This window comes from Lagopus muta, unplaced genomic scaffold (genome assembly GCF_023343835.1).
Source record: "Lagopus muta isolate bLagMut1 unplaced genomic scaffold, bLagMut1 primary scaffold_195, whole genome shotgun sequence".
NCBI classification, from domain to species: domain Eukaryota; kingdom Metazoa; phylum Chordata; class Aves; order Galliformes; family Phasianidae; genus Lagopus; species Lagopus muta.
The window spans coordinates 19290-37923 of NW_026040237.1; the positions used below are offsets into that span (position 1 = coordinate 19290).

Genomic DNA, 18634 nt, shown 5'->3' on the forward strand with positions numbered 1-18634 from the left:
TACCTCTGTCTGGTTAACACCTTTCCAGCAGTGTGGTTTGGATTGTGAACTGCATTCAAAGAAGTGAGAGGCCAGAAGATAGCTGCAGAGAATCAGCTACGTGCAGAGCAGTCTAACAGCTCATGCTACAGGTTGCACACAGAGCCACAATTGCAAAGAGGAAAGTCATGTGAAAAAAGCTCTATCTAGATATGCTTGTCCAGACAAAACCGGCCACTGACTGCATACAGCGTTAAGAGCAAAGCAAATACATCCAACACCCCCAGCATATCAACTTTTACTATCAAAATACAGAGAAAACCATTAGGATTTCTTCTGTTCCATTGCTTTTGGAGGTCAGCTGACATTGAGCTCTGTGTTGTGGCTTCCAGCAAAGAAAAAACTGATGACCAAGGTTAGCATAGAAGAATTCTTAGGAGTGCCTCCAAGTATGAATACAAAGCATTTGCCACTTATACATTTCTTTTGATTTCTTTGCCTTAGTTAAAAGAAAAACAACATTATTTTTTCCTAATAAAACTCAAAGTGGTCAACAGTGCTTAATCTTATCTGTGTCAAAACTTTGGTCATTAATACGAGGAAACAAGGCAGGAGATGAATTTCCCACAAATGTGACCAGGGAAGGCTAGTTCAATCTGTAATACACACAAAGTTGTTTGAGATGACTGAAGCTTGCATTGTTGGGATAATGCCTTGTAACTGCTAAGGTCATCTCAGCATCTTCACCAAAGCAAGTGGCATTACGAGAGTAAAAAAGCACATCATATGATTCCCTCTTCTTAATTTGCCATCTTATGAAGGCATGTTGTGAGGTATGATTATTTTTTTTGCTTTACTTTCCTCTGCTTTCTAAGATAATGATGTAATGAGTGTCTTTAAGTAGTAACATGACTCCTGGATCTTATCCTTGAAGCACACGACTACTGAAACAAGATGCAGGGGCCTCTGTAGTGATTACATTTGATTTCAGGCTAAGTGATACCAAAAATAATCTTGAGCTGAAAGAAAAGAGAGCATTTAAGAGCACAGCGCTATTTCTTCAGCAACTTCTCCTTTGCTGACCTTCCAAGAAGTTGGAGCAATGCTTTCCTTGAGACCATCTGCACAGAGCACATGATAACACCGAGAATTTGTTGAATACTGTACAAAATGTCTGACCCCTGAGGCATAATAACATGCTTAAAATATACATAATGGTACCCTCTGGCTAAAAAAAAAGTTTCCAAGTTTAAGAAAAATCAATTTGGATGCTTACTTTGACTACGTGCCCAGCACCGATGGTAAAAGTGCTCCTGTTTAGAAAGGATGGTTCAGCCAAAATTTAACTTGTTTTTCAGGAATAGGGAACAGAAGAACAACAACAAAAAAAAAGATATAATAAAAGCCAACAGGTTTTGACCACCGTTTGGCTGCTTTTTATTTCCACTAAAATGATTATCTATTAAAGTCATTTCACAGAGGTAACGGAGTCACACCACGTTATAAGAAACAAGACAATCAGGAAGAGCATCTGTTTTATAAGCATCTACATCATCTGAAAAAGGCACCTGAAGTGCTGAGGGAGAAAGCTGGTATCTGCTTTCCTCTCCCAGACTGATGTTTTTACACAGGGCTGAATTAACAGATCAAACCTGATGTGGAAGCTACCAGCTCATCCACCCGATCCTGATAGCTGCAAGTAGGGGCTGAGGCAGTGTTTTTACAGCAATTCTTTAAGAGCACAAAAAGGCCAAGCCCTCCTTCTCCATTTTTCATTAAAAATATACTGAAAATTCCCAAGAGGCAAACCCTGTTTCTTAGTAAACATAAGTGCAAACCCTAAGACAGATTTTTTGCAGCTGGCTTTAAAGCTCACAAGTACAAATCCACAGGTACAATCCGCAGATGACAGAACACAACCACCTCCCTCCATGTGGCAGCTACCAAAGGGCAAGTTTTTGATCCAGGCCTAACAGATGTACACTGAAAGGCAAATCACCCCAAGGCCAACGAAAAACAAATACACAGAGCGTGGTTACTTTGTGGATAAGCATTTAGAGAAAAGGCTCCTCTGTCATCTATCTTGACAAATACACTTTGCACATACAACTGCAGGAACGAGGCAGGCGAGTCATCTATGAGATGTATGCCTCATTTATTTGAATATATGGCTTTGCCTTTTGTTGTCTAGCCTGTGGAGATCACAGCATATACTAATAACCTTGAAAACTTAGGTCTGCTTCTTGCAAAACAATAAAAACACGCCTTTGTTTCTTTCTCTTTCCTCTATTCATATTCATTTCTGACTATTGATTTCCACTTGCCCTTTGTTTCTCTGATTCTTGGCCAGCTCAACTCGCAAAGTATTACCCCCGAGGCTCAAGCCTTTCAAAGAGGATACAGCACTCTCTGCGGTTGCTTTATCCTTGTAATCGAGAAAAGCCCTGTGCTGTGCTCCCTGCCAATTCACTCGTAAAGGAGCTGCATGGAAATCCCTCAAAGCACATTTCAGCTCGCTCACTCTTAGGTTGGGAGGTATGTTCCCCACATACACAGTAGTAATCACGCCAGATCCCTCTAATCTGGGACTTAAAGAATCACTTTCAACATACTGTTGTCCTGTTTGAGCTGAGCCCATTGAAGCCTGTGGTCTTGTTTTTCCAGCCATTGCCTTCTCATTTAACGCTGCTGACTTGTTGGCTTTTGTCAAGTCTGGCTGTTCATCTTGGAGGGTGACATCCTTGCCCGCCTGCTTCTCCCTGTACCGAAGACTCTTAAGGATGGGGATTTTTCCCAGCATCTCACAGCTGACCTAAAAATGGAGGAAGACAGACACAATTATGAGTATTTTTCTTCTTCCAGAAAAAGATGACCATCAGGACACATTCGTACCATAAAAAGAGAGGAACTTTATTATATTGCTGCCATACAGAGTGCCAGAGCATTCAAAATGTTACTAATTGTTGGCCGGATTCTGAAGTTGCTCCCTAAATACACACTGCGGGACAAAAATAAACATTAGTTACTCCTCAAGCAAGTACAACCAGCAGGAAAATCAAAACCAAACTCAGAGCTGGTTGATTTTGACATTTATTTATCAGGGCGCTTTCAGATTTGCATTCTCACTGTTATCCCTTAAGGTTTACTTTGACCGAGGCCCTGTGCTCCTGCTCTGGCAAAGCCTCACATGCCTACAATTCATCAGACCATGAGGCACTTTCATTCTGCAGACCTCCTTGCTTTCTTTACCCCTGAAAACAGGATATCCCGTAGGTTCGGTCATACAATGGGGAGGGACCACGGTGTTAGCTTGCAGCTGGGGAGCGTGCCTTGCAGTGGGGCTCCTACGAGTGTGGGCCCAGCTGGAGGCACGTTCTCTGGTTGTGGAACATCACCACAGCCCTCCCTTCTACCATCTGACACCACACACAGCTGCTCAGTGGATCCCACAGCAGTCTGCTGGGCTGGATCACAGAACTGAAGAGCGCCCGAACGCCGCGCTTTAAAACTGTGAACCCTCTCTCCCTCCATCCAGCCCCAGTTCATAAGCAGCTTTTCTGGAAGGGCTCTTCCTCTCAACAGCTGAACCCTATCCATCTCAGGCATGAGATGCCCCGGGCTGTGCTCAGCGACTGGCAGGAAACACAGTGGTTCCCTAGCTAATGTGGTCTAGCTCTTGGCTTGCAGACTGCAGTTGGAAGTAGCAATAATTCATACTTGGCTGCTGGACAAGCAGAACACCCATCAACACAGGATCCAATTCTTAAATTTAGGGAGCAAAACAGAGCCTGGGGAAGAGATGCCTGAGCTAGCAGAGACCCAAGCTAATAGCCCACACAGTGTGAGCAAGCCACTCTCACAGGATACTGCATCAAAGCTTAGGAGCCACGACCTCAGCAGGCTGTCCTGGGCTGGCACTGGCATATCCTGGCTGGAATATACCTGCAGATCTCAGCTTAGAGCTCCTGAATTCCTGCTTCTATAATACAGTCCGGCAGGTTTCCTATTCTGTGAAGCAGACAAGCAAACCTTATTTCAGGCTGAAATAAAAATCCAAGCTTACGTACAGCCCAGCCTAACCTTCAGCCTCGCTAATATACAATCAAACAGCAGAACATGGCTAACAAACACGGGCAGAGGCCAACTCTGCTCTGCCACAGAGCAGACCCAGAGTCAAGGTGTTTGGGATCAGGCCCTTTAAACACATAAACTATGACTGAAAATCTCTGTACGAATCTGGCAGCCAGTACAGAGAAGCAAGGGCTTCCTCTGGGGCTTTGGATGACTCTGAAAGGTACCTGGCATTTTCACATTTTGAAGACCTACTGCTCTATGGATTCCTGGACTTATTTGTTTTTCTCACCCAAGAATTCAGGCTGCTGGGTTCAACAGCAAAATCCCCTTCCCTGGGCAATACAACAACAAACCAATGGCTGAGGCCATCTTGCTTTGTTTTTACCAGACAACAATTAGGAACATTTGCTGTCCTCTGTCAAATTTCTATGTGAAATGTAAGCTCTATGCCAATTAAACCAAACAGGAAAAACATTATTCTCATGTAGCTAACAAATCCTGAGCCCAAAGCACAACTGTCACCTATTACCAAGTGTATGCACAGTTACTTTCAACCTGAAATTAAACTCAATTTCTAATGCACAGACTGGGTGCTCAGCTAGAAGGATGGACACCATCAAGAGCAAGCCCTCACTACTTTGTAGATTAAGAGAATTGATGAGTAGGGCATTCAGAGAACCAGCCTGGAGCTTCCAGTCTCTCAAGGACAGATCGAAGATTTAAACAGTCCAATGGTCAGAACACTTTCTTCTCTTACTGGAGAGGCCAGCACTTCTTGGCACCCAACTGGAGCTCCTGTTTCAGGGTCCCTACAAACTGGAGAAGATGCAGTTGCAATACTATATATGGCTTGAGAAAGACTACAAAGCAATTTTTATAAAGCTGAAGCTCTGATCACAAATAACACCGTGAGTGGACCCCATCATTACCTGAAATTCAGCCCTTTGCAGGGACACCACTAAGAAGACTCTACAATACTGCTGCAACAAAGGCAGTTGATTTGGTACTTAATTTTATTTGCAACAAAAACATTCTGGAGAGAAAGAAAAAAAAATTGACATCCTTGCAACTGGACATCATCAACTGACATCCTTCTGCCACAGAAGAATGACAGAGTATTTACCTTTAGGCTATGGTCTAGGAGAAACTTTCAGCTGGATCAAAGCTCTCAAATACTTCCCTATTTTTTGTCCCTTTTTTTTTTTTTTTAATCAAAGAAAGGCAGAAACTCAGTTTATGTACTCAGAGCATCAATTCAAGAAACCAGTTCACCACCCTTTATGGGGTGCAAGGGGTGAGAAGCAGAAGGGCAAAAGGGGCAGTGGGTGGCACAGGAAGGGACTAAGCTTGTTCTGCTCTCTTGCAAAACACCAAACAAAAGAACGCCTTTGTGGTAGTACAATGTGTTGCTAATTACGACCATGCAAAAAGTATCTTTTGTCTTGTGAGATGTGGAGGTCTGCAATGATTTATTTCCAAGTGGAGAGAGTCCAAAGATATTCCTCCTCTCTTTCAAACAAGCTGCACGTTTCTTGGTCCTGTGCCGGCTGGTCACTCCTCCCTAGCCTCCTTCAGCACTTAAGGCTAAGCCAGGTTGCAAGGGCCTTGGGTTCTGCCTCCAGTAAGTCATCTTAGTCCCATTATATGGAACTGGGCAAGCCCAGTGGCTGAAGCCTCTTTCCTTGCTCCCCACATCCCTCTAAAGTCAGGGCCAAACCATTTATTGATGTTTGTAAACTTTGTATTGAGTGTTGGGAGTTAGTAAAACGATTGGCTTTGGCAATGAAGCCAGCTGAAGAAGTTTCCTATTATCCCTTGACCACCAATTCCCAGGCCACTTCCACACTTCAGCCTTCTGGGGTTGGACAAGAGAAATGCTTGTGGGTCTGCAGTACAAACTCTGTAACTGAAGTGATTCAGGTTAAAAATAACTCCACCAAAGGCAATTAATCATTTAACAATCCTGCCTACTCCCTGCCATGGCTGAGAGAGCCTTGGGGAAAGAGGACAGCAGGGTAGATGAATTCTTCTGGCACACAATTACCAGGCTATGGGAAAGGAGCTGAGAAGGGAAATGTGGCCCCTCTCTGACAGAAACCTGAAGAAAACAGAGTCTGGGATGCTGCCTGCCAATAAAAATCTCCCAGCATTTAACCCTGAGCATCCACTCTCATGGCACCTAGTCTGGTCACAGAACAACAGAGCTCCTGCAACGTCCCTTGCTGGAACATCGGGGCTCTCTTCAACCTCTGTTATTCCAGAAGAATGAATGCAGACACTTTCACTTCTTTGCTGGAAGAAATGAAAGATGTATTTGCCCTCTGACAGAATGAGTAATGCCGACCCCTGACACAGTGCAGGACAAGCCAAACACCACTTTGATTTCCCTGGCAACAGAGGCGGCACAGTTCTGATGTACCTCAGATGAGGAAAGGACACCTACAGACCAGAGAAGGTGCTTGGTCTGCTGTTTGATTCTATTTCACACAGCTACCCACCTGGGTGCATCAGCTGATGCAGGAACACGTGGCATGAAACGGATGCAGCCACAGAAAGCTGAGAACAAAACCAATCAATCTTTAGTAGAGGAGACCCATGAGCCCTTCTAAGTCCTGAGGCTGGAAGGCCAGGGGCATTTGGAAGATTCACCTCTGCCCGCTCTGAGGGTGGTCTGACCTTAGGCTCCTCAGAAATGCCTCCAGGACAGAGCCCAAATCTCATGTTGTCTCCTTAATCAGCTGCTTGTCTCAAGAAGCACTCTACTCACAGGGGTTTAAAGCATGGACAAAGCCAAGAGAGCTAGGACGGGCCAACACAGTTGAGCATTTTATCATTCATTTGCACAAAATGTCCAAATATGTGCACGCAATCCAAGGGCATATTTCTGGGAGCTGGCAGCCCATGAAGTCTGCTAGTGTCCCTCAGGAGAAACTTACGAAACCCACATTTGGAATTCATCAGCAAAAACTGATTCCACGGGCTCTGCAGCAAGGGTTAGATTTGCAAAGGTGTTGAGAAGTCTAACCATGCATGGAAGCCAGCCCTGCTCATGTTTTCCCCTCCCTCCCCCCGAAAAAACACTGCCAAAACCAAAACAACAAAACAACTTTGGCCAAACTGACAGTAATTTTCTTCGGATGGCAACAGTGCCCCTTCCAAAGGTTTTGCCAGCTTATGTGTGAAGTTTCTGAGCTCTGACAGAGCTTACTTTACTTTCCAAATATTCTATCACATACCCAAATCAAAAGCTGTTTGTTGTCAGCGTCTCCCTGCTACTGCACACTAAACATCAGATCCAGGGATTCTCCCAGTTTTGGAGACATCGTTTTGGAAACGTCTTCTCCTATTTCTATAAAATTCTCAGTAAAAATGTGATTAAAAAAAAAACAAACAGAAGGAAATGCTTGCTGGAATGCAGTGATTTTTCCACCAACTTCTCTCATTTCTCTCCTCCTGACCCCAAGTATTTTAATTGGTCTATATAGCTTCAATTTAAAATAAGCACTGCACAAATAACTTCGTAATTGTGACAAACATAACTGACAGCGTCACAGATAAAGATCAGAGCTCCCCATACAAAATACTAAATGAGAAAGTAGTTTCACGGATTTAGAGTTCCCAGAAACAATGGGTCAGATTTTCAAGAAAGATGAAGCCAAATAACTCTCCACTGGCATCCAAATAAAGTTTTCCAGAGTTCTCAGCTCTTAGCAGCTCTTATTGTCCTCCAAAAGCACTAAGCTTTCAAAAGCCTCGATTCCAGTGCAGAAAACTTACCTGTATAAACACCCCAGTGTTGCCTTTGTATTTAGATGTGCTTCTAGAGTGTCAAACACTTATTTTGGTAATGTTTCTTTGGTAATAGCATTGCAGCTCTTATATTTCCTTTGAAATCTTTAAAAAAAAGGTTGCATTTCTGTGACAAAAATCACAGAATGTGCTGTTGGTTTTTTTGCACCTGTTCCCATTCTTGACTCACTGCTTCCTTCCTACACAGCATATAATGAGCAAAAACACTCCAAGAGAACACACATCTCTGGGCACAGAAATTTAGCCTGGAGATGTGCATTTTGTTTACCATGCAAGCACCCTTTTGCCTCTTTGTGAGCAGAAAACAGAGCATACCTATTAATGGCTATTTATCCTAACAGCTTCAGAACAGGACACTCTTTGCAACAATGCTTAGCAGTAATCCCATGTTTGCAAACACCTTTAATTCAGTTCCTAAGTCATTGTCTTGGCCTGATGCAGCTGAAGGACTCGTTTGTTTTTGCAAGGCATTTTACACATCAACCTCTTAGAGCAGTCTGGCCACTTTATTTTGACAAAACACCATATTCAGAAGTGAGGCATTTATCTACTCACTATCTCGAGGTTCATTAAGTTTTGCTGAGAGAAAGAGGAATACAACAGCAAAGCCAGGATTCAAAGGAGAAAAGGATACAGAGAAAAGGATGAGAAAATGAGGTAGAAGCATCCAGGAAAATCCGATGGACAAACACTTAAAATAGCCACAATCAGATCCTACATTTTTAACACCCTGACAATTGCTTGGACCTCCCAGGATTCTCTGTGCAAGAACTGATCATGGTTACCTCCACAACCACAAACAAGATGTATGCAAGCTGTTCAGCCCTCTGTGCAAGAATAACGCTGGATTCTTTCTTCACGCAAACAAGACGCGCTGTTCTCATCCCAGCACAACAGCAACATTACAATCATCCCCACTCCAGTATTCTCCAGTATTTTTTTATCTAATCAACACCAGCTCTGAAGAACAGCCAAAAGCTGTTTTGTGTTAAATTAACACTCAGCATCTTTTTTTTTCTTCTTCTTCTTCCTTAAAGTTCAGTCGTGTAAAGTGCGTTGTTCATAGTGAAAGCTGGGTCAAATCCAGAGAGCTGTATTCTTTAGACACCACCACTAATTTTAGACACAGCTCTGCCAAGCAGCTCCTCAAGCTTCAGATGCAAGCCCAAAGGAGTTGCAACAAATATTTTGTAAGCTTTTGAGTAATATATGGTAACACTGATCTTGACATTTTCTCTGCAAAGGGAAGAAGAAATGCTAAAGTAGTGCTGAATTTGATACATTGCTTGGGGACTGACTTGACTTTCCACTAGCAAAAACTACACAGTGATTCAAGGGCCACTGCAAGAAGCTGATCCCCAGACCTTTAAAAAACGTCACTTGCAAAGGGAAGGAGACAGGGGAAAATAAAAACACGGGGAAAAATAAAATCAGCAAGGCCAATTACTGAGGCTCCACTGACACCAAGAAAGACTACAATCAAAAGTATGTTGGCAACTCCATCCATGTTGGATAGAGCACAAGGAGTAGGCCTTGAAAACAATTACATTCAGCAATATCCTAAAAAATTATGATTCAAAAATAATTCAGTGGAAAAAATGCACTGGTGTAGAAGCAGCTTCCATTTGTTTATTTAATTGATTTTAACCTCAAGTCCTCAATCACAGTCAGGGTAAAATACTCTCCCACCATAGGAATAAAAATAGCCCTGGCTGCAATGGTTTGTTGTAGATATGTCACCTTAACAAATCTAACTCTTTTTACTTTGTTAAACTCTTGCTAACCAACAAATGATTCCCCTAAAATCATTCACTAACGTTTCCTGAGTGGTTTCTGCAAAATAAGGGCATACTATTCATCATTTTACCCAATCAGGAAGGATTGGGTCTGTTCCCTAACCAGATGATTTCTGAAATGAAAATCTAACGACAAAGAAAATGTTTTCCCCATCATAAATTTACAGTGGAATAATTTAGGAAATGCTTTTCTGAAACCATTTGTGAAACTGCTGAAGTTTCTGACAACCTCTGGGGAAAAAGAACAAAAAAAACCCAAACCACACAGCACAATAATTATCAGTAAATACTGATATGTGATTTCAAGTGGTATCAAGGCACTGTTCTTTCACCTGAAAATAAGCTCCAGACACAAATTCATCGATCCTTTGGAAGCCAACTCCACACATTCATTAGGTAAACCACTGCAAGCCATGCTTTTCTTTTACAAGCAGAGCAGCACATATTCTGCTGTTTCCCTCATTGTCTAATGCCATAAAGCTATTTCTGAAGTACTGCCTCCAGAAATTGAACACAGCCAATTTTACACAGCACTGAGGAACACAACACCTGAGGAGTGGAAGCCTCTCAGCTATGAAGGCTATCACACTGCAAACAACTATCAGAGATATCTGTCTTAAAAATGACTCTCCTCCTGTAACTCATTTGACAAAGTAATTCCAGCTTCAGAAACACACTTCTCATCACTGTGATCATTTAGAAGCCACTCAACATGTATGCTGTTTTTTTGTTTCATCTTACCACCACATTTGTTATTCTTGCAAGTATCTCTAAATCACTATATGTCTTTATATGTGATTTTCCTTAAGGAATTAAAAAAAAAAAAAAATAATAATGAGGGACTTGTCAACAGAATGTTGGTAGCAGGGGTAACTTGCCTTATGCCATAGTATTCCACGTGGTTTTGGTCGTTTGCAATTAGTCTTGATAGTTCTTGTTGGTGTGAGTATGTAATCGACAGTTAAATCGTGGTCACCAAGGAGCTCTTCTGCTATGTCAACTACCTACAGGAAACAAGAGGTTTGTTAAAACCAGATTTGATAAAACTACACACAATCCTGCTGTCTTTCAACATACAAAAATCTGTAAGTGACAGCAGAAACAGAGTGTAAGTGCTACACCTAAATAATTCCAAATCTCTCTTCCACCATTCACAGAATGGCCCAGGTTGGAAGGGACCTCAAGGATCATGAATCTCCAACCTCCCCATTTAACACTAGACCAGGTTGCCCACAGTTCCAATCTGTCATTTAAGAGTGGATATTTTAGCTTACCTGGCAGTCATGCACGATAGTAATTACAGGTGTGTCCTCTGTCACTGCTCCCATTGACACCATCATTGCATATTCCATGTCTGCATAACCTTCTCCTTTTCCAATTCTCCAACCTAAAGTGCACGAAGCAGAAGGTGTGAGTAACCAAAACATCACAGTTTCTAATTTTACTGGAGGCCAAAATAGTGGCCTGCATGCTCTAAACCACGCTGCTGCCTGTTAACATTGACTCTGTGTGACAAATCCCTGAACCCAATCCAACCAGGAAGAAAAAGACAGAGCTCAAGACCACAATTAACATCCAGTGCGATTTCTGGGTCCACCAGAAAGTAGATATAGCCTGTTGACATTGTGAATCTCACAACCTCCTCCTGCAGAACTTACAGGACTTTATCTTACCTTTTTCAGAGACAGCCACTGATCCTACAACAACCAAGTCCACTCGTGCTTTCCCATCGAGACCTACAGGCACACTGTACTCTTTTATGCCCTGCAAGAAAAAGATAATTTTAGGTTCACAGAGTGCAGACTTCTAGCCAGGGAGGCTGAAAGCAGGAGCATGTTGATAAATGCAAGTAACTACCCATGTTCCAAAGCGTTTCTTCCATGTATAGCCAAGTTGCAGATGGCTGGAAAGCTATCCTCTAGGGAATCCTAGAATACATTTTCTACTACAGTGAGAAGCATTTTGGCACGCTTCAGGGAGAGTCAAAAGAGGTGAGCTCTTTTCTAAGCAAGGTTACTTATTTAGGATCAAAAGCTGGTGTCTGAAACCCTCGATTCAGCAGCTGTTTCTGAAAATGAGGTCAAATGAAACTTCTTACCCTACTACAACTAACTGGAAGTCACAATACATAAATTTATATCCATGAGCAGTACCAGAGCACTGCAACTTCTTAAAACAGCTCTCATGTACAAGTCACAGGTTAATTTAGACAGACAGACACAGCCTCAAGATGTTAAATTGTACCTAAAATTTACTGAAGCACAACCAGGTACAGATGCTCTCCATTTCACACTATATATGCTGCACTGCTGATTTCTCCAGACCCAAATCTTTAGAAGCACATTCCAAATCTCCCAACACGTTTCCTGAGACTGCATTCCTCAACACTTTGCTGTGTGATCAATATTTAGAATGCACCACTGTCAAGCTATCCTTACCAACAATTTCCTAACTAAAACACTAACAGTGAACAGAAAAATATATTCCTAACAAGTGAGAAGAAAAACCTTCATAGAATCATAGAATTATTTGAGTTGGAAAGGACCTTTAGTTGAACCTTACACAATCCTATCATCCTTTTTAAAACTCTCCTTGCCCCCTCAATCCCTTCAGGCTCCTCTGTAAAGAAGACGTCCTAATAAAACTGTGTCTAGAGTCACATAAATGAAAGACAGTGTTGTACTTCAGCTTTCACACAGGTGCTACATAACACCAACCCTCCTCAGACCAACTCAACCTTGTACTAAGCTAATCCTTACAGTAACGAGCCAAACATTTTCAGCGTGGATCGTGAAACCTAAAGGATGGGCAATGTTGGCATGACAATCAGTAATAACGTTCATTGCCCACTTCACAGCAGTGTGGTAAGTACTGTTTGCAGTGTGCTTTGTAAATATGAACTGTTAATAGCTTTTATTCATACTGGGGAAAAAAAAAAACACAGTCATGGAGGTAAGATTATAGCTCAGATACCAGGCCTGAAACAACAGAAAGGTCTCTTTCAAAAGTGCTCTTCAATACTGAAAAGCTTAAGTAGTTAATGACTTTAATAGACCTTCCAACAAAGAAAGTTGCTACTAATTACCATGCATTTACAACCCTCCATTGTACACAGGATTACTCTAGAACTGCTGTTAGCAGGAGATAAACTGCAGACTGTTACATTTTCGCATCAGATAACTACGCATACAAAACAACACAGGTTTCTCTGCCAAATGACTTCAGCCGTACAGTACGACATTTTAACAGCAGAGGGCAGCAACATACTGCATTTCAAAGAAAACTGTTTTGTACTTCATTATTTTTGTACTTCATAGAATCACAGAACGGCCTGGGTTGCAAAGGAGCACAATTCTCATCCAGTTCCAACTCCCTGCTGTGTGCAGGTCGCCAACCAGCAGCCCAGGCTGCCCAAAGCCACAACCAGCCTGGCCTTGAATGCCTGCAGGGCATCCACAGCCTCCTTGGGCAACCTGCGCCAGCGTGTCACAACTGTCTGCATGAAAAACTTCCTCCTAATATCCAGCCTAAACCTCCCCTATCTCAGTTTAAAACCATTCCCCCTTGTCCTTCAGTTGAGGCAAAACACAGAACTAACAGTTCTTTACACTTCAGACTGAAAAAGAATTGCTCTCTCCTACTTATTAACTCTGAATCTTTTAATCAACCAGATCAGGTAAAAACTAGAAAAACTAAAACATTCCTTGTAGAGTTTACTAACTCTAAACTGCCAAAAAAATCATGGATGGTGGATGCACCACAAAACCAGAAACAAGATATCAGTTGAACAACAGTTCAGGTAGCATCTGGTATTCCAATTTCCAGTTGGACCACTGTAACACAGCACTCTTTCAGATGTTAACTCAGACTTGGCCTACATTGTGTTCCTACCTGAGATGTAGCACATATCCGCAGTGTTTCCTTAGCTGCACCTGGAGGTGGAACAATCTTATTGAACAGCCCACTCCTCAGACGTGGTGTCGGAACCAACAGAGTTTTCCTTGCCTGTGGAACAAAAGGAGTTACCACCTTAAAAAGAACTGGGTCCGTTTTACACCAAAGAAACATTGCTACTCTCCTATAAATTCCTATGTGGCCAATTGTCTCACTTGCTCTGAGCAGTTAGCATTGGTGACCACACAGTGGTTGTGGATGAATCCTTTTCACTACAGCAAAATTTCAGACTTGGTTTTATTTAAAAAAAATAAAGGTGGGAACATAGTTTTAGTCTAAAGCACACGTTCATAGATATGTTACTCATAATAACAAGCTAGTGAATACACACATCTGATGCACATCTGCCCCTGTGATAAACCTAAGCCAATCTGCAGCAAGGCTAACCTGATGTGTTTTTAAGAATTAGAACACAAAGACGAGGAAACAGCTCCACAAAAACATTCTAATTTACCAAAACAACACGTGCACCTTGGTCACCTGCCAGAAAGGCAAAGATATGCTTTAACGAGCAGCCTTGTGAAGCTGAGGATGGGTAAAACTCCTGCAGGAAAACTGGGAGGAGTTGACCAAGAGGTGCTGCCAAGCACTGCACTGTTGCCCTGCTCTCCTTCTCAAGGGCACAAAAGTACTGTTACCTGCAGTGCAGCTAGCCGAACGCCTTCCAAAGGTTTGTCTGGGTCCACTTTGATTTCACTTGCTCTGTTGAACAAATCAAGCTCTTTAATAGAGCAGCAAGCCTGATGAGACCCCTGTGTGAAGACAGGAACCAAAAGAAAAGAGAATGCATTCACTTACTTCCAGCGTTAGAAAGCGAGCATTCTTCTGGGGAGCATCAGGGTTTACTTTTACAGTACTGGCAGCTTTGAACTCCTCTAAACCCAGAAGCCTTGTCGCAGCATGAGGGGCACCCTGTTTTCATAAGATATCAGCACATCACCAAGGAGCTCAAAGCAGAGAGGGGAAATTTTTACCCTTCCATACAGAGGCTGATTTTAAATATAAGGGACATGCTGCTAATTTTGTGACACTTTCTGTGAGAATACCAAATGTCAACAGAGGCTGAGGACTTGACTAATACGTTGCAGGCTGCAGCCAAAAAATGGGATCTGGGTACTGCCTCTGTCTAACTTTGCCCCCATTCATACCTGTCTCAAAGCTGGAGTGTAGCTGTCCATTTTAGTCAATGAATACAAATTTCTTTAAAGAGAAGCCACAGGCTGTTTCTAAATGAACAACTTTCTGGACAAGGCTTTCTTTACTATATTAAACTCAGAAAATTAAGTTATTAATCATATGAGCTGCCAGAACTTGCAAAGCATGCACTTTCCCCACTGAGTGTTTTTACATCTGATTTCTTCTTGTTTTGAAGAGCAATAGAGGCTCCCTCCACCTACTTCAGCACCCATTCTAACACGGTGCTTCTCTACACCTTGATCACTTTTTTTTTTTTTTTTTTCTACCTTAAATCTATTTTGCTCTTTCAGCAAAAGGGAAGCTAATGCCCCAGTGCTGCTCATGGGCCAAAATACCTAGCACACAGCCCCACGGTGCTAGTTTGGTCACCCTTTCTTGACTATACAGCAGACACAAGGGTGCTTTGAGCCCACATCAGCATGCTCTATCCTCCCAGGAAAAACCCTGGAACACACACAACCTCAGCTTTCATAATGTGATTTGAGTTGGAAGGGACCTTTATAGGTCACCTAGCTCAACTCCTCTGCAATAAACAAGGACACCTACAGCTAGATGAATGTCTCTAGGGATGGGGAATCCATCACCTCTGGGCTACCTGCTGCAGTGCTTCATTATCCTTATTGTAAAAAAGATTTTCCTATACCCAGTCTAAAACTCAGCTGTTTTAGTCTGAAGCTTCACCCCTGTGCTGTGACTACAGATCCTGTGCTAATGAGCCTGTCCCACTCTTTCTCATAGCCCCCTTTAGCTACACGGCTCTCAGGTGTCCCCAGAGCCCTCTCCTCTCCAGGCTGAACAGTCCCAACTCCCAGCCTGTCCTCATAGTGAAAATGCTCCAACCCTGATATCATTCATGCTCTTCCTCTTGACACAGCCCCACGTCTCTCCCGTACCGAAGACTCCACATTAGGACACAGTGCTCCAGCTGAGCACAGAGCAGAAGGGCAGGATCACCTCCCTCGCCCTGCTGAAGGCCTGGGGGCGTGAAATTCATACACCTTCCCCATCATAAACGCGCTCACCTTACCCAGAAGGCGGCTTTACAGCTCTCTGCCACCCCCCTACCGTCGCTCCGCACCCGCGCAGCCCGCAGGTCTACGCCTGGTGGGACCGCTGCAACGCTGCGAGCCTCCGTACCTTGAAATTAGGGATGCGGTGATGCACGGGCCGTGGGAACTCAGCCAGACCGCTGGCCTCCAGGTAATCCCACACCTTCTCCCGGATGTCCCCCTTGGAGGCACCTGAAGAAGGGCAAAGCTCACATTGCAAGCGGGCACCTCGCAGCCGAACCCCTCCATGCCTTACCGCCCGCCGCCCCCCCCTCCCCTCACGCCCAACTGTCGCCCCCCTGTGACGTCATCAAAGCGCCCCGCCCCTCGGCCCGCGCCCCGCTCACCCGCGCGCAGCCGCACGCCCTCCTGCATGGCGGCGCAGCCGAGGGGCGGTTCCGCTCTTCGCCCCTCTCACTTCCGCTCCAGGATACGGCGGCGTGTAGGGGACAAAAAGGCGCGAAAGCGAAGGGCGGTGATGGAGTTTCAGGGCTTTGAGTGGGCAGGGCCTGGAAGGGAAAGGAGGGAAGAATGAGCGCCCCCAAGAGGAAGCCCCTGACTCAGCTCTCCTTTTGCAGCAATAAGCACTATGGTCTGCCCTCAACACATAGCCCTGAACCCCTCAGTTCCAAAGGGACTGAGGTCAGATTGGGAATTTCTGTGTAAAAAGCTAGGGCGTAGGAAGAACACAGCTTTCTTGCAATCTGAGGAAAACAAACAACAAGCAAATGAACAAGCCACATTTAATAAAATAAAGTCTTGAATCCATGACTACGTCGTTTAACATTATACCCAGCCTCTGTGTGGAACCCCGGGTTTACCCACTCCCAAAAGGCATGCTTCTTGCATGCATTGAATGGGACACTAAGTGATTTAATGCCTCAATTTATGATTTACAGAATTAATGCATTCAACCATTACTTATAAAGAGGCTGGGGCTTTCCCATTCTGCCCAAGCCTGCAAAGAAAGACAGTTGGAGCCCAGGTTCTGCAAATGGGGTGCATTTGGGAAGAGCCTTTTGCTCCCTCTGTGCTCTGCTGGAGAGAGTGGGAATCCATCCAGGCACAACAGACCACACATGTGCAGCTGGACCTGAGCGTTTGAAGCTCATTCCTCCCTTTCCTACTCACGGAAAACTCTGATATTGTGGTGGGGAGCGCAGGATTGGGCCTTTGGTGAGCAATTGGCAGCCTCCCTGTAATTCTGCATTGAATTTACACTCCTGCCAGGGCAAGAGGAGGCTCACAGAATGCTGTCTTCCTTCCTGGGAGCTCCTACAGACCTCACACAGGTGCAGTGCCACTGTTTCCCCCATTGAGACGGAGTGTTGGAGGATAATGTCTGCCATTCAGCCTCTTCCCATGTCTGTATGCAAGAGTCAACAACATCTGCCTGCTTGCTGCCACCCCAAATCACTCCCAGGATGGATGTGTTTCAGCTACACTCTCTTTCTTTGAGGAAGGTAAAGCAATGGTGCCGTGGCAATTAATACATTAGCAATCAAGGGGGGAGCTGAGACCCTACCAGAACAACCTCCATCTCCCTAACATGTCACTTCCTGACATGGTTTTGTCTCCCAAACAGACAGGCATGACCGGCTATACAGAATTCAGGATACTTTGCCCTAGGCTGTGAAATGAATTTGCAGACAGTTGATGTCTTTCTTACCAATTCAGTTCTGTGCTTTGATTCCACGGGTCTGAAACCCTGCGTGCTCCAAATTGCTTTTCCAGTGTCTCTTCTATTCAACACGTGCTTCAGCCTTTCCCATTAGCATTGCACAGATGCCACTGGAAAGTCTCATTTTAGCAGGAATCAGACAGGGCCACCCAACATCTTGTGTAAACGGAGTCAGGCTACTGGAGGGGACTGAATCATTTCTAATAACCATTTTACCAAAACCGACAAAATGTTGCTCTCTGCCTGCAGAGCTCACAGTTTGTGAAACCACCTAGAAAAAAGGGAGTGCCTGAGTAACGCAGGCCAGGAGAACAAACCCCAGGGTGCACTGTGGACAGTGCAGAAAGAAACTCCTTGTGCTGTGGCCATCAGTGCCCTGCAGAGCAGGCTGACGACGTAAGGGCTAGCCAACAAAAAACAGACAAAATGCACTCGAAGGTGAACGCTAACCTACACAGAGGATAGTGCTTGATTTTTCAATACTGAAAGTTAAAAATCGGCTGCAAAATTATAAAGGCAGCTCGTTTTTACAATATATTCATTGTTGCAGGTTATTAACTGGGCCAAATCTTTCTGAATACTGTGAAATGTATTTCCATGTGTGGCTAAACACAGTCGGCGATTGGATTTTTTGTGTATGTTAAGCAACCCTGAAAAAGAAGCATATTAAGGCTGGTGGGACTGGGCCCTATCTAGCCCATCTGAGCCCAGCAACTCATCTGCTGCTGTGGAAAGGTGCGGGGTTTGTGTCAGTCCCTTCCCTTCCCTTCCCTTCCCTTCCCTTCCCTTCCCTTCCCTTCCCTTCCCTTCCCTTCCCTTCCCTTCCCCTTCCCTTCCCTTCCCTCTCCCTTCCCCTTCCCTTCCCTTCCTTCCCTTCCCTTCCCTTCCCTTCCCTTCCCTTCCCTCCCCTTCCCTCCCCTTCCCTCCCTCCCTCTCCCTCCCCTTCCCTCCCCTTCCCTCCCTTCCCTCCCTTTCCCTCCCCTTCCCTCTCCCCTTCCCTCCCCTTCCCTCCCTTCCCTTCCCCTTCCCTTCCCTTCCTCTTCCCTTCCCTTCCCTTCCCTTCCCTTCCCTTCCCTTCCCTTCCCTTCCCCTTC

The 18634-nt window shown here is 44.2% G+C and overlaps 1 protein-coding gene across 2 annotated transcripts; it reads right to left on the reverse strand.

Annotated features, from left to right (window-relative positions):
- Positions 1 to 1373: 1373 nt before the first annotated feature.
- Positions 1374 to 16301, reverse strand: MTHFSD (methenyltetrahydrofolate synthetase domain containing). 2 transcript variants are annotated; one of them, XM_048933023.1, is made up of 8 exons: positions 16207 to 16301; positions 15948 to 16051; positions 14252 to 14365; positions 13551 to 13664; positions 11333 to 11423; positions 10934 to 11046; positions 10538 to 10663; positions 1374 to 2791 (listed from the first exon to the last, which is right to left on the reverse strand). In XM_048933023.1, the coding sequence occupies exons 1-8, from the start codon at positions 16232 to 16234 to the stop codon at positions 2276 to 2278; spliced, it is 1206 nt and encodes a 401-aa protein (XP_048788980.1). In that variant the 5' UTR covers positions 16235 to 16301; the 3' UTR covers positions 1374 to 2275. The 2 variants fall into 2 exon arrangements, with proteins under 2 accessions (XP_048788980.1, XP_048788981.1); XM_048933024.1 differs by lacking the exon at positions 14252 to 14365 and adding an exon at positions 14412 to 14525.
- Between the last annotated feature and the right edge of the window lie 2333 nt (positions 16302 to 18634).

Excerpts from the sequence above, each read along its gene's own strand:
- MTHFSD (XM_048933023.1), bottom strand. The coding sequence starts at position 16,234 with ATGCAGGAGGGCGTGCGGCTGCGCGCGG. Across the intron at positions 11,424-13,550 it reads GGATATGTGCTACATCTCAG|GGCATAAAAGAGTACAGTGT; the intron begins GTAGGAACACAA and ends TTTTTCTTGCAG. Across the intron at positions 11,047-11,332 it reads AGTGGCTGTCTCTGAAAAAG|GTTGGAGAATTGGAAAAGGA; the intron begins GTAAGATAAAGT and ends CGTGCACTTTAG.